At 42.4% G+C, this 15,863-nt stretch overlaps 1 protein-coding gene across 9 annotated transcripts in view; it reads right to left on the reverse strand.

Annotated features, from left to right (window-relative positions):
- Window positions 1–15,863, reverse strand: part of Pcsk5 (proprotein convertase subtilisin/kexin type 5) — a 405,399-nt gene that overhangs the window by 157,123 nt on the left and 232,413 nt on the right. For 8 of the 9 annotated variants that reach the window (NM_001190483.2, XM_017318080.1, XM_006526759.4 and 5 more), the window contains 2 exons: window positions 6,225–6,342; window positions 5,104–5,292 (listed from right to left, as the gene is read on the reverse strand). In NM_001190483.2, the coding sequence (NP_001177412.1) occupies window positions 5,104–5,292; window positions 6,225–6,342 (307 nt within the window). Of the gene's footprint in view, window positions 1–5,103; window positions 5,293–6,224; window positions 6,343–15,863 lie in introns of those variants that run through there. The other variant, XR_386446.4, reaches the window with a different exon arrangement.

The raw sequence follows: 15,863 nt of genomic DNA on the forward strand, positions 1-15,863 counted from the left end.
TGTGTAGCACATCAGGAAATAACTCATATAATTAGCACAAGATCCCCCCACCCCCCCGACTTAAGAGTCTAGTCAATATATCATGGCTGCAACATGCTTCCAAGAAGGTGTGGCAGCTAAATAACAAGGCACTTTATAAGCACTGGCATCCATATGTTATAATTATTTCTAAGACTGTAAATGGTTTTAATTTCAGAACCACGGTCTACTATTCAAACAGTATTTATCACTCTGGTCTGACATTAGCCTATGCACTTGGGAGGCCTTTCTCCTTTCTTTTACTCTGTAAGAGCTTCCTCACAATTTAGGGTGGCACTTATTGATGGCTCCAAGCCCTCACTGAGCTCAACTGTGATAGACTGTTTATGATATTGGGTATTTAAACATACTATTTGGTTCCTTCTTTTTCTTACTGAAAGTGCTTAAATGTTTTGGGGGCTGGAGAGCTGGTTCGGTGGTTAAGAGCTCTTCACCTCCACTCCCCCAGAGGACCTGAGTTAGGTGTTAGCACCCACCCTGGGCACCTTACAACCACTTTTAACTTTAGTTCCAAGGAACCCAAAATCTCTGACTCTCATGTACACTTATATTCATGCGCACATGTACACGTACACACACAAAATAATTTAAAAACATTCTTTTAAAAAGAAATATTTTGGTATTGGTGCTAGAGAGGTTTAGACTATCTAAAAGAAAATTTTATCCCTTAAATGTAAAGTTTCAACAAGCATATTATGGAGTCTCTCATTAACTGCCAAACACATCTGGTTTTGTAATCCTCTTGCAAAAGATTGCCTTCGTTATGGAGTATATGGCTTTTCTGCAGGACTCTGTTTTGCATTATAAACATCTTTGTAAGTTACTCGCACAGCATCCGGGACAATACCACATATATAAGATATTTTGTAACATAAAACCAAGAAAACCTGGGAGATCTTTTAAATTGAGGTTGAGGTGTAGTCTCTGGGCTGGCAGCTCTAATCTCAGTTAGCTTACTAGAAATGGGGCTTCTCAGACCTTACCCCAGAACCATGCAATAAGGCCTGGTGAGCAGGGCTCAGGCATCTGTGTTTGATAAAGCCCCTGGCTGAATGTTTTGAGAGGCACTGCGTAAGCAGGGCACCACTTGCTAAATGCTTACATGCCAGGCCCTGGGGTAATGGTTTACTGTGCATTGGCTTATTCAATACTTGCACCAAGCTTGTGTGAGGCAGTTGGTGTTGCACCTATTTCATGAAGAAATTTACTTCTCTAGATTCAGACACAGACATTAGCAAAGCCAAGAGAAAGCCAGCTGTGTGTAAACCTAAAGGCTTATTCTTAGTGACCACAGCAGGACCATTACAACGGTAATGTTTTCACTGCAAGCCACGAATGCATTAATATTCCATGATGTCTACCAGTATCAACAGTTTCCCATTGAACATTTAGGGACAGCAGTGACAAATGTGACTGAGGCATAACTACTACATTTTACACAATTATTGGGGTTTTCAGACTACAAAGTGTAAATTCTCTCTACTTGAGACTATATAATCAGAAGCAGAAATATGTTTCCATAATCAAATTTACAAAGGGAGCCAAAGTTTCAGCTTTCATTCTGAGGCCAAACACTGGAACAGAGAGCCAAGACAATTAAGCCAAGTCTAAAAGGAAGTCAGATGGGGGTGGGGCAAGGTGTGGAGAGGGGCTGTGCATAATTCTAAGAAGTGTGGCTGATGGAAGAATTTGGTGAGACAAGGCTTTGTTTGGAAATGTTGTGCACAGTGTTTGAAAGATCTCTCATCTAAGAGTTTTCAAAGGACTCTAAACCTAGCAGCTTCCCCACCCTGACCTGTTTGACCTCCAGATTCTCCCTGGAGTAAGCCACGTGCTCTGAAATCAGTCAGAGAATATGGCCAAGAGGCAGGGAGGGCCGAGGAGGAAGAAATAGGACAAGAAAGGGCCATTTGTTCACCCTAGGACAGTTCTGGTGACCCGTAGCTCTAACCCACTAAATCACTGCAGTTGCTTGCCAGGGAAGCTGGCTTTCTGGGCTAATGGGGCACGAAGCTCAAACTGGCCTGGAGTTCTGAATACTGCTGAGTGCCCTCCAGCACTTAGCACCTGCAGCCAGCTTGGGTAAACCACTCTCCTCCCAACAGCTGTTCTCCACAGGAGCTGCCCATCAGTGGGAACAGGGACCCGTTGAGGGGCTCCAGACGGCCCACACAGATGTAACCGTCATGTACAGCACTTTGTAGAAACCAGATCGTCCAGGAACTGCAGTGGTCAACGGATAAACAAGTGAAAAGAAATTCCTCTGAGAAATGTCAAGGAAAGTGAAAGTCTGGGGAGGTGGCACAAGACAACAACCTAGAGAGAGCCCTGGGTCTAAGCAGAGCTAGAACTTTTGCTTCTGTTAAGACCTAGGTGGAGAGACTGCTTCAAAGGCTTGGGGCAGCTGAGCATGGTGGCTCAACCCTTTACTCTGGAGCAGAGGCAGTCGGATATGTGTGTTCGAGGCCAGCCTGATCTACACAGCAACTTCCAGGTCAGCCAGGGCTATACAGTGAGGTCCTAGGGATCTCAAAAACCAAACCAAACCAAACAAAACAAGACTGAAAAAGTTCACGGAGAGTTTTCTACAGTGGCATCCAGGCTAGCAAGCATGCAGACAGGGTGAGGACAGATAACACCTCTGCCACCAGAGGTGAATGTGTGAACTCTAACCACCTTGCGAGAGAAACTTTGCTTTAGAAGTTTATTCCTTCTTTTTAAACCGTGATCTTTGCTCTTCTTTGGAAATTTCTATGCTTGCTTGCTGGCTTTCTTTTTCTTCTCTCCTTCCTTCCTTCCTTCCTTCCTTCCTCCCTCCCTCCCTTCCTTCCTTCCTTCCTTCCTCCCTCCCTCCCTCTTTCCCTCCCTCCCTCCCTTCCTCCCTCCCTCCCTTCCTTCCTCCCTCCCTCCCTTCCTTCCTTCCTTCCTTCTTCCTTTCCTCCCTCTTTCCTCCCTCTTTCCTTCTTTCTTTCTTTGACAGGTTTGTGCTATGTAGCTCAGGTTGGCTTTGAACTCACAATCCTCTGATCTCAGCCTCGCTAGAGCTGGTGTTACAGGCAAGTACCACTATATTCAGCTTAGAATCTTTACTCTTCAAAACCCAGGCTGAATGTTGGGAATGACAACTGTTCCCCTCTCTTAGGAATAATCTTGGGAACACAGACTCCTTCTAAATCCTGCTGTATTCATCCATTCCTCAAGGCAAAGAATTGTCTTGGAGACCAGCATGAAAGACACCAGGACACAGCAGGGCTTTTCTTCATTTCTCTCCAACCCTTTTTGTGTCTTGTGTCCTGTCCTGTCCCCAACTCTCAACTGTTTGATTCCTAAGCCAGGACTGAGTGTTGATTTAGGACCACATTGGCAGTCACAAGGTTTCCCTTCTACTGAGTCAGATACTAAGAGATATTAAAGACTGGCTTCTGTAATAAAATAGAGCCCTTGGACCATGTCAGAGGAAAAGAATGCCAGAAGAAACCACCTTTCTTGAGCTTCCTAGGTAGGAGGGATACTTCCTCCGTCAAGTACAAGAATGGGTGTGTGGCCTTGGACCAGGTCCAGCTATGCAACTATTTGACATTTAAAGGGACAGCTACTCAGAGAAATGTTATGGGGGAGCTATGGACTATTACATCTCATATCTTTGGCAGTTCTCTGTGCCTCCAACTCTCTCCAGTCTTGCTACTGCTTTCTGATGGAACACATCTTCAGTCTCAGAAGGATATGCAGCAATCAATCCCTTTAGGTCAAGACACTGATGCAAACCTGAGCGGGGGAGGCTGAGTTAAACTTAAGTGCAGGTCAAGGACGCAAGCTCTGGGGTTATTCTTGCTCTTATCACTTTGATAACAGCAAACCAGATGTGGGCTGTGGACGAACATATGTGTGCCCTGAAGCCAGTGACCCGGGAGGCCACCAGATGCCTGTGATGGCATTCATAGACCATCAGCTGGCCAGTTTCCTTGCTGAATTCCTTTAGTGGAATGGCAATAAGATAAAGTGCAGCTAAAACCCAGAAGATGGGACTGCATTTTTCTAGCAAGCAAGCAAGCAAGCAAGCAAGCAAGCAAGCAAGCAAGCAGTAGCAGCAGCAGCAGCAGCAGCAGCAGAGAGGGTGGCTTTCTGCAAGGGAGGGGGTGAACTCAGGACATAGAGGCATGCATGATGTATGCCTCAAAGTCTGACTTTGAGTTCCAAAGCTTTTCACCAGGATACTCTTGAACGTTAAACTCAGATGAATAATGACAAAGAAAAGAAAGAAAGAGAGAGAGAGAGAGAGAGAGAGAGAGAGAGAGAAAGAAGAAAGGAAGGCAGGAAGGAAGAAAGGAAGGAAAGAAAGAAAGAAAGAAAGAAAGAAAGAGAAGGAGAGAGAGAAGGAAGGAAGGAAGGAAGGGAAGAAAGAAAGAAAGAAAGAAAGAAAGAAAGAAAGAAAGAAAGAAAGGAAGAAGGAAAGAAGGAAGGAAAGCAAGGCCTCCCCTGGCTTTGTAACAGCTATTGAGACCTCCATTAATCACGCATTGTCAGCAGGTAGGGCAATTAGTTTGTGGGCAGCAGTTGGGGCCCCTTTGTATGGCAGGGGGAGGGAGAGTAAGGAGGGAGTGCTTCAGGGTCTGACAAAGTGGAATCCTCACATCCCTTTCCACCTGCAAACCTGTTCTGGCAAAAACTCAGTTCATCGTTAAATCACTCATGCCCCCGGTTTAGGAGAAGAACATAGGAAGTCTAAGCATAGAAATGGATGAACGTGAAGCTCAGAGTCTATGTCACAACGTTCCCACTGTCTCTTTCCTCTGAGTGCTCTGCAATTCCTTCTTAAAATAAAGAACAATGGCCTTTAAGCTTTCTGCAGTAACCTCTTAGTACCCAACTATACAATACCACCCTCCCATGTCTACAGATGCTAAGCAGCTTCTCACCCTACTCAGATACTAAGAAAGTACAGCATTCGAGGACCACTCAATTGGTTCCCAGGATAGGAAGAAAAAGCTGTTATTTTTATCTACCTTGAAGAATAGCAAGTACAGCTATGGTTCCCACCCTGGTCGGGAGTGGTCCTCACTGTACCTGTTGGCCAAGAGCTGGGATCTGGTTCCTGAGGGTGATGTCAGATAGATGGCCAGGTCTCCCCTCCGTGGGTGTGTGATGGTAATACGCACAACTACATGCTCCAGGTAATTGACGTGATGGTTGGGATTATCCGAGCAGCCTGAGGCTTTGTAGATGGAGCGCACTGCACTGTTTGGTCGAATGGTCCTGGCAGGAGAGAGAGTATGGAGTTTGAACAAAAGACATGGTTGAAATCAATGACTTTGGGGCTTGAAATGAGAGTACAAGACACAGGCAGCAGCTGTCCCCTGGATATTAGAAGACAACAGTGCCAGACACTCAAATAACTGGGCCATTTAAAGGGAAAGATGCAAGTGAGAGGAGATGGGGAGCCAAGGGCTTTTTATCTGTAATAAGTGCTAGGTAAATAAATCCTGATTAACTTCCCCACTCCTTTATTATTTTATTTTATTTTATTTTGCTATCTCACTCTGTTCCATGAAAGAGATAAATGGGGAGAATTTTAAAACCAAACCAAACCGCAACTTTATCCTATTTTCATTTTGCTTACTAACACACTTCCTCCAGGATTATAAGGCTTTATGTTCATCACAAACCATAAACACAATTCACAAAGTTTTCCAGACAGAGAGGTTTCTGACAAGAAAGCTAGGCAATACCCCCGAGATGAATGCTGCCCTATGGGTCAAGCACCCAGGAACCGCTTCATATCCTGCTGGGCAAACCCTGCAAATGCAGCCGCCGAGTGTGTGCAGCTAACACTGGGGAACAGGCCCATGACTCTCAGGGATCGGCCATTGCACTTGCTATCTAGTTTATCATACTCCTTGGTGACCTACATAGTATGTGGTTAAGTTCGAGGAACATAAAGATCTGGAGAGTTCTTGCTTCAACAAGCAAGGACACGGACAAGTAGGAAATGGAGAACAGCCCACAAGTACAGGGTTTGGAAGGGACGCTTCCCTTAGAAGGATCTTTGGGTGTAACAGTCTATTTCAAGTTTATAACTACACTAGAAAGAAGCCGCAGATAGATGCATCTAGCTTCCATGTTTTACAGCACTTGCGTGGGCCTCATTTTGGGGCTTGTCAGGTTGTGGCTAAGGCAGCAAGCATTACTTGATTTGTCGGTCTGTGCTTTCCACACACACGTGCTGCTGAGGAACAGTTGTCCACTTCTCTGCTTCCATCACCATGGCTTCGGCATCCATCAGTCCAAATCCATAGAGATGGCTCACTGTGGAAGGCAAGAGGTAGGTCAGTTTTCCTGTGGCTACCCACACTGACTCATACTGCCATTCAACAGAGACCCTAGCCATAACCTAGAGGATCCTGATCATCTGTTTAGCAAGACTTGAGAAGCAAAACAAATGATCATAGTAAGACAACAAGATCAGTGTGCATCATTTGCTGATTCTGCAATATTACTAGCAATATAATGATCATGAATGAATTGTTCCTACATGTTAGACACTAGTCTACATTTTATATTAGTCCTTCTGACAATCCAAAGATGCTAGTGTGATTACTATCATCTCTCATGGATGAAGAAACTAAGATACAGAGAGATGCTTCTCCAAACTGATCAGTGACTCAGTGTCTAAGCTCGATTCCAACCCATACTATTTGGATCCAAGACTCATTTGTATTAAACCATTTGAATTAAAAATGAGGACATCATTGATTTTATGAGATAAAATTACTAATAGCTTTAAAGAAATATGAGAGCATATATAATTTCTCAGTGTAGGTAGAATTCACAGGTAAGAAATATCAACTTTCTGACATATCTAGTAATTAGGTTAAATACCTTCAAAGGCATAAATCATTACTTTTCTTTTAGCGTTCAAAAATTCAGTAAATTATATACATAAAATATTTGGAGGTTTTTAGACTTTTATACCAGCTTCTTGTCTTAGAATCCATTAGTTTTCAATTAGAATATGATCTGATCTAAGATGACTAGAGATGAGTTTGCTGTAACTGTCTCTGAAATACAGAATTATTTTACTGATGGTGCAGTTACACATTCAGTTCATTCTAAAAATACTTTAAAATCCCTGTAGAATATGTAAAAAAATCTCCATTTTAATTTAAACCACAGCCATATCTTTATCATCAACAGGAAGTTAAACTTCTGATTTTTCCCATTTTTTATTATTGCATTAACTATTTTATGAAAAATTCCCCATACCTGCCCATGTCTATGTGTTGCTTAAATTCATAGTTCTTTAGGACACCACGTTGTACAAATTTGAAAAGCAACCTCCTCACTTAGCTCCACTTATTCCCCTCTGTTCCAGAGTTTGGTGAAAACCTTACTGACTTTACCTATAGAAAGCCCTTGGTCTAACTTTTCTTATTCCTCTTTTGTACAGAATAGATTCTGTCTATTCTCTGCCCTCCCAAACATCTAGCTGATTTGTCTACTTCCTAAAGTGTTCTGGGATCAATAAAAAGTCAAGAGTTTCACTGAAATCCAACCAACGCTGTCCAGCAGTCTTCTTTGCAGTCCTATGACTTGTGAATCCGCCTGCCTTTCTGCTCACCCCTCTGTCCACCCTCCATCCCGTGGGGGTCTCTGTGTGACAGGCACTGCACAAGACAGAGTACTTTAAAGCCATATCACTGATAACTGAAAATGAACTCATCAGCTATCGTGTGTCCTCGTGCTGCAGCTTCATTATAAAATGCTTAATGGAGGGAGTGGCCTGATGGTCTTTTATATCCAAACTTAGTGATGGCTTGGTTCATGCTGTTTGATAATCATATAATACTTAGCAAACAAGATGAGTGAAAAGAAGAAATAGAGGCTGAAAGGACATGACTGTTCCTAGGTATGGTAGAAGAGAAGGTTTACTGTAGACAAAATAGAGAGCACAACCTGAGGCAGGGACATCTGGGAGAATCCAGAGTGGACATGCCCCCAAGCCATGTGAGGCAAGGTCCAGCAGGGGAGAGAGGAGAGCAGCTGCCAACCAAGAGACTGGTCAAGAGAACAGACAAAAAGACCAGGTAACCAAACCAGTTGGACTATATACAGAAAGGCAGTTGGAGGAAGAGCAGTCCAGCCCCAATACTTGGGCTGGAGAGTGAGGTATGGGGCATGCCAGCCAGAAGGGCCCTGTCAGCGGTAGACATTGAGGGATGTTGGAAGAACCTGGCAGGGGCCCAGATCCACTTTGGTATGGTAACTAGGCACCTCAGCCATTTGTCCTGAGTTTGAGACCTACCGTAAAATGAAACATTTCAGCTGCAGTTTCCTTGCTTTAGCATATTATGATGTAACCTGCCATGGCTCATTGAGTAGTATTATACAACTTCTCAGGTGAAGAAAACCCACACATTATTTTGTAATCAGGTCCTAAGCCAGATAGGCCATACCAAATATATAAAAACAAATCTACCTTGTCATGGCAAGAAGACGTATATTTACAACTTTTATTACTTATGAATTTTTCTTAAAAAGGTTTTCTTCATTAAAAAGCAAGTTGATTGTAAAATACCTTAAGTATACCAAGGAAAGCATACAAACAAATGAAGTCATTAGTAACCTCAACCAAACGGGTAATGCCTATGAATAATACTGATACTTTGCTTCAGTTTGATCATGTTTTATAAAGTTATTAAAAAGAGAAAGAGGAACATTAAATATAAGTGAGATTCCAAATGGGAGTGCACATGAAGACTGAGGGCAAGAAGGGCAGAGAACGGGTAAAACAGCTAGCAGGCGAGCTTCATCCCAGTCCTCTAGTCCATGGTCAGAAGCTACAGTTTATACTAACCCACGCTATGTTTTATAAGGGGGCAGGCTGGCTCTCTGAGCATAGAGATGATAAAGAGGTAGAAAAATCTAAATTATCCTGGCTTGGTTCATACTATATGCATGTACTAAAACACTTCACTCTTCTCATAAATATGGACAGTTATTATTACCTGCTCATCAATAAGAGTTTTTGGAAAGAACTCTAAAAGAAGGTCAGCATAAGGAAATAAACTGATGAAGATCTTTTGTGAATTCTCCCCTTATTTAACCACTGCCCACATGCTCAATATCCTTTTATTACATATAATCTTAAGTATTTTCTTTCCCTGGGGAAGCTGAATTTTTATCAACAGTGCTATGGTAAGTTTTATGCCTGTCATGTATCCCCTATACTTCTAGTTTTAAACTAGCACAACTTATTTTATTTCAGCTCAGTAATAAGACTGAAGGTTTGATTGGCATGTGAAGGGGAGGATGTGGGGGAGAGCAACAGCTCTGGAAGGTCACTTCAACTCCTTGGGCAGTTCTATCCAGGAGCACCTGAATTTAGTTCAGCTATGTTTACCATGTTCCTCTGTATGGCCCCGCCCCAAATCTGTCCAGCTAACACCCACTAGAGCACGTTAATGATGAGGGTCATCAAGTATCACCTACACTTCATGCACGTTAGGCAGCCTCTTGGGTTAAGTAGAAAAGCTACTTATGAATGGCTACATGTTTGCTTCTTCTTCCAATTTCATTCCTATCCTCTAGGGACATGGTCTGCTCAGGAAACACTTAAGGTAGATGTAAAGAAAGAGGCCGAGGAACTCAACAGCAAAACAAACAAACAAACAAACAAAAAACCATTAGACTAGTGTCAATCATTGTGGAAACTAGAATAGACTGATGGAAGTGGTTGAGTCAGTAATAGAGATTTTTAGTATTTTGAAATACTCAGAATTGTCTCAGAAAGTGATGCACAATTGAAGAAAAATATGATGTTAATTCTTCTTATCTGTTAAATTTTCTTGTTGGCAATGCATCAACTCTGTGCAGCTTGATAGACCATTATTTGTCTTGTTGCTAAATACCGATGAGGAAATAATTAGACAGTGAAAGTATTGGACAGATAAGCTGTTTAAAAATGTGGTGTCAGGAGGGGAAATAACACAGAGCAGCTCAAAAACAAGAATGAATTTTAAAATATAATGTAAAGTTTTCACACTCAAAATCACCTCAAATGCAGAAAAGCTGATTTTCTTTAAATATGTGAGTGGCGTCTTCACTTGCCTGCCCATCTCCATTGATGAGCCACAAAGCACAGGGTGTAAGCTGTCTAGCAGCGACAGGGTGTCTTGTTTATATAAATACTTACAGGATAAAGGGATAGAACAGGTAAAAAGCTAAGAGCTCACCAGTAACAGGTTAGTGCATTAGAAAACTGTAATGGGGATACAGAACTTTGTTTCTTCCCCTTGAACTTTTGGGAAGTCATCAATATCTTTTGAAATTTACTTAAGAGTCAGGGCACACAGTTTACCCAATTATCATGGTGGCAAATGGACTGTGCAAACAGCTGGCTGTGGCAGGGCCACTCTATTGCTCAAGGATATTATTAATTACGCACCTCATGCCAAACTCTGAACAAAACTTAGGCCTGAAAATAATTTCTCAAATCAAGTAGAACTCATTCTATGCAAGAAACAAAACTTCTGTAAGCAGGGTATTAATACGATTAAGGATCCCAATCCGAAACTCTCATGCCTGTGAGTACAGTGAGCAAATATCCCCTTCCAACACAACCATAGTTAACATTCAGAAATCAATTATTATAAGGATATTGAGGGAACAAGGCATATGTGTAAAAATCCTTAATGATCTTGAGTGTATTTCAGGAAAAAAAATCATTTTTTTAAGTAGTGTGAGGAAGGGCTCTGATTCAGTATATTCAGAAGGAGGGAGCTGAATATTGCTCATCACTTGAATTTGTCTCTTTGGACTGTGTGCAGATTTATGCCTTTGTATGTGTAAGTTAGCAATGGAGAATTCATAAAAAGGCCTCTGGCAAGCAGCTCTGCTTGCAAAATGTGATATTGTCTAGTTCTGGCGGCATAATGAGCTTTAATTCAGAGTTATCTAAAAGCTTACTGGCTTGAAACAGCCAGACAGACAAGAGAAGGCAGGAAGATTGATAATACTCTCTGGCAGGTGTATTTCCATTTTCTGATGAGACCAGAAGTGCTGAGAGAAGCTAATCACTGAGCACACCAGTAAGCAACCATGTGATTTGAAAGCAGATACTGTTAATTTAAGCAATGGCTTCAGCTAACGGTCTACAAAACCAGGTTTTAAAGAGAGCTAGGAAGTTCATCTGGGAAGAAAAATAAATGAAGTTTCTGTACACAAGAGGCACAGCACTTTTTTTTTTGAAAAGAATTTTTTTTTTTTTGTAAATTTTTGAGCTTCCTGAAGTGATGGAGGGCCTTTCTGCTACCAGCTGTCAGATGTGTAAAATGCTTCGTGCTATCCAGGCCAAAAACACAGCAAGCATCCAACACACAGGCATTCCATACGGAGCCTGGAAGAGATGTAATAATTTGCCTGGGACTGAAGGATCATGCAAATAGAGTGAGTAGCATCTATCCACAAGAGCCTTTGAAATCTAACAGGAGGAAATCTAACAGGAAGGTCCAGCTGTCATCTTCTAGTGAAGTCTGATAGGATGCTCTCCAGATAGAGGTCCAAAGGGATTAAGTGTCCAGGTTGACTCAGGATTATCTTGACACATCTCCCTCTCCCTCTCCCTTTCATCTGTCTGTCCATCTGTCTCTCTGTCTGTCTGTCTGTCTCCTTTCTTTCTCTTTCTTCTTCTGCTTCCTCCCCCTGTGTAGCCCTGAATGTCCCTGAACTTGCTCTGTAGACCAGGACGGTCTTGAACTCAGAGATCTTGCTTCTCTGCCTCTGCTTCTCAAGTGTGATTCAAGGCATGAACCACCATGCCTGGCTTCTAGCTTGACTTGAAAAATCACAAGTTCGGTGCCCTGGGAAATATATCATCATGGGCAGACTAAGAGCTGCTGTTGAGGAGTGGTACAGAGCTCTACTCTCTTCCTATCCATCGTTTGGCAGCCTGAACCAAGGGTGTGCTTATTATGCTGAGCATAACCACTAAGGTGTAGAACATGGCTGACTATTTGGAAATTAACTTCAATGTACTTCATCAATATAAAATGAATGTACTTAACTTAAAATCCCAAATCTGAAGTTCAGTTCCCAAAATCTGAACTTCTGTAGAAGTGACATGGGGTTGATGGGAAACTCCAAATCTGGCCTTATGCAACAGTTGCAGTCAAAATGCAAGGGCATTGTGGTGTTGTATATGATTACATTTGACTCAGGCATAAGGTTTCCAGAAAGCATAAACAAATTTCTTGTTTATGCTTGTGCTTTCTCCTCATGATTCTGCATTATGTATATGCCAAGTAAATCCAAGTCCAAAACACTTCCAATCCCAAGGATAAGGCATGCTAATAATTGGCCTAATTAGTTATCATGTTGCTTAGATGGGATGTGGAAATCTACTGTCTATTTAACATCATCGTGAACAGGGAGAGCCTCCCCAAAACCAGAAAATTATTTGTGTTCTCAGCCAAACATGAATGAAGCAATAATGTTAATATATAATGAAAGCAATTAAAAGCATCAAAGTGTATAATTACTGCAAGTCTAAAAGTATTTCCAAAGAGTAAGAAATCATTCAAAAAGACAATAGATGTAAAGGAAGCTGCCACAGCCTGGTATGTAGTAAACTCTTCCAAGACAGCATCAACATATATATATCATATGCATATGCAAATACACATACACACACATATACACCAATCACATATAGTCATGAGGTAAGCTAAGTAGAAAGCATTCAGTTATGCTCTGATGGATGCTTAGGCTTTCGTTAGATGCAGAAGCCATGACTGAACCTCCAGGTTAAATAATCAGTGAGGTGGATAAGATGTTTTTTTGGCTCAGTGATGATGCCAGAGCGTTCTACAAGAACCACCAGGATCAGTGCCTTGTAAAAGATTGCACAGCAGGGGAGTGGAAATACTACAGGGACCAGTGGGAAGGACCCCACCATGGGAGAAATGAATGTTGCCCATGCCTGTTGGATGTCATCTATCATCAATCAATTTACCTGTAAGGAAGACTAGAATAAAAGTCATTTACCTCAATTCCTGGCTTGAGGAGGCCATTTGATCTCTCTGTGTGTGTTGGTGTGTGTGTGTGTGTGTGTGTGTGTGTGTGTGTGTGTGTGTGTGTGTGTGTGTGTAAAAATCAACTAAACATCAAAGAGCTGTCTGCAGCTGTTGGAGTCCTAGCACCTTTGGGCTGTTTGTTCCTCAGTGTTCTGAACCTCATTCTCTGAAGAGCTGCCCCAATGAGGGAGCACTTCTTGCACCCATCAATCAAATGTCAGGAAGGGGAGAAAGGCAAGAAATAGGGTCTGTGACACTGTCTTTATTTATTAAAGATTTACTTATTTTATATGTGAGTACACTGTCACTGTCTTTAGACACACCAGAAGAGGGCATTAGATCCCATTACAGATAGTTGTGAGCCACCATGTGGGTGCTGGTAATTGAATTCAGGACCTCTGGAAGAGCAGTGAGTGCTCTTAACCACTGAGCCATCTGTCCATTCCTGGGGCACTGCCATAAGGTACCATGCCCCATGTGCGTAATGTCAACTCCTAATTACTGCTCTTTTCAAGCAAAAATGACCAGTGGAATATGAGAATATCATATGTAAGTTTTGAGGGTAAAAAGATGGCAAGGGAGCTCTTTGTGTTCCTAACGTTGGAGTTTCACAGCTGAGCATCTGGACAGGTGTTCTCAGCATCACCATGGATTTCTTTGTCTCCTCCCCTTCTCTGACATGCCCTCAAGGTCTACATCGCAGACTCCATGCGAAAGTGTCAGGAGCTTCTTAGGGAAGGGGAAATACAGTTCCAATAATTTCTTCTGCCCCATGGTGCAAAGTGAAGTCTCCAGAGGGGATGGGAGGAGGGGGTGGGTGGTACAACAAAGGAGCTGGAACCTGCATTCTTCGACATGGTTTGTTTTTGTTTTTCCCTTGTTTGTCATGAAATCCTGGGCTCTAGTAACAACTCCAAACACGCCAGCCTGCACCAGTGCTACTGACAGCTTGCACAGGGACGGTTTCCAGATACTTGGCTGTCTGCTGGGGCTGCACTTCAAAACTCCCCCTGGGATGGGCTTGCTTAGCAGCTGTAGGTAGTCAGATGGTCTCATCATTACAAAGCTCAATAGTCAGAGTTTAAAAAACATTCTGGCCTCTCTTCTACACATTATGCATATGTGTGTATATACACATATACACAGTTTATTATAGATGCATATATAAAAATACATATTTACTATTTGTTTAACTTGTGGCGCTCTCTATATGTAAAGCATAAAAGGTCAAATTATTGTTGTTTTTTGTTATGCCCCGGTCTCCTTTATTTGTTTCCAACATGATTGAAATAAGCAAATCATTTTTAAGGTGCTAAAGTATTTCTTAAGCAAAGGTGGGGAAACTATTTCGTCTGTTTGGGGAATTCCAGTATAACCTAGGGCATATCTGGATGTTAGTTTTGCTTGTTTGTAGGAAAATAAATTATCTCTAGACAACAATGGGAAGATTTAAAAAAGAATGTATCCCAGAGGCTCAGGATGCAAGGCTAAGGGATAGTTGTACTGAGCACATGTCTGGTTCCCAGACTATGTCTTTCCGGTGTGAGAGTTGAGTCACTGATCACAGTGATATTTCCATTCAGTAGAGAAAGTGCTGAGATTGGTCACTAGACATCCCATCGATTCATAGATCCTTTTGCCTACCTGGCTCCAAGTCCTTGCTCACTGGAAGAACTCAAGCCACACAGCTGGGCTCTTCACCCTCCTTGTAGGAAAGCCAGCTGACTCCCTATGCTGACTTCTCAGCCCATTCCTTTCCTTCTTCAGGTCCTTAAGAACACTCCTTATAATGGAGTGGGGAACACAACAAAATCCAGCTGGGAAAGAAAACAAGTGCACTGGGGTAGAAACAAGGAGAGGAGTGTGAGGGGTGGGGAGGGGGAGGAAGGAGACCAGGAAGAAGGGGACAGAAAGTGTCTGAGGTTGACCCTTCCCTTCAGAGCTCTCAAAGAACTATTTTCAGGGATTATTAGGAATAACTGTGGCTAAAGGAAGAAGAGAAGATTCAGTGACAAAAGCTATCTTTGCATCATAGAAAGCACAGAGATAGGCTGACTGGCCATAGTAGTAGCATGAGGAAGCAGGAGACTATGGTCAGCAAGATATCTACAGAGCCTGTTCACAGAGCAGGGAGCGGGCATGGACCTGTAGGGAATCAGAGCAATGAGGCAGTTTGTTCAGACTATTGGGACATTCTACTTCTGTAAGGACAGAATACGACAGAAATGTAACCGTAGTATTTCTCTCCTTCAAGAAGAGCAAGGTGACATTTCAAACAGAGAGTCAGGGTCCAACTGGCAGAGCCTGTGAAAGATTGTGAGCTGACAGACAACTGATAAGGATAAAGTGTTTAGAGTAAGTTCCTTATCAAACTATAGGACAACATGCATATTGAGAGGGGTTTTACACACACACACACACACACACACACACAGAGAGAGAGAGAGAGAGAGAGAGAGAGAGAGAGAGAGAGAGAGAGAGAGAGAGAGAGAGAGAGATACTTCAGATACACTAGTGCTCAGGCACCCCATTTGTATTTCTCTAAAGTTCTAGTGATGATTAGGTAGTGGCAAGGATGGACACTCCTTTAGGGCTAGCCTGGCAAAATAGGCTTTGGTACCGCAGGATATGAGCAGGATTCCCCAGTGACCTTTTCTTTATCACTAAGCACAAGACAGTAGAGTGGGCAGCACAGTATGCACTGCCAATATATGCACCACCTTGAATAGTGTTTATTTTCCTTGAAAAAACATTACG

The sequence above is a fragment of the Mus musculus genome, chromosome 19, assembly GCF_000001635.26.
Source record: "Mus musculus strain C57BL/6J chromosome 19, GRCm38.p6 C57BL/6J".
In the NCBI taxonomy this organism is placed as follows: domain Eukaryota; kingdom Metazoa; phylum Chordata; class Mammalia; order Rodentia; family Muridae; genus Mus; species Mus musculus.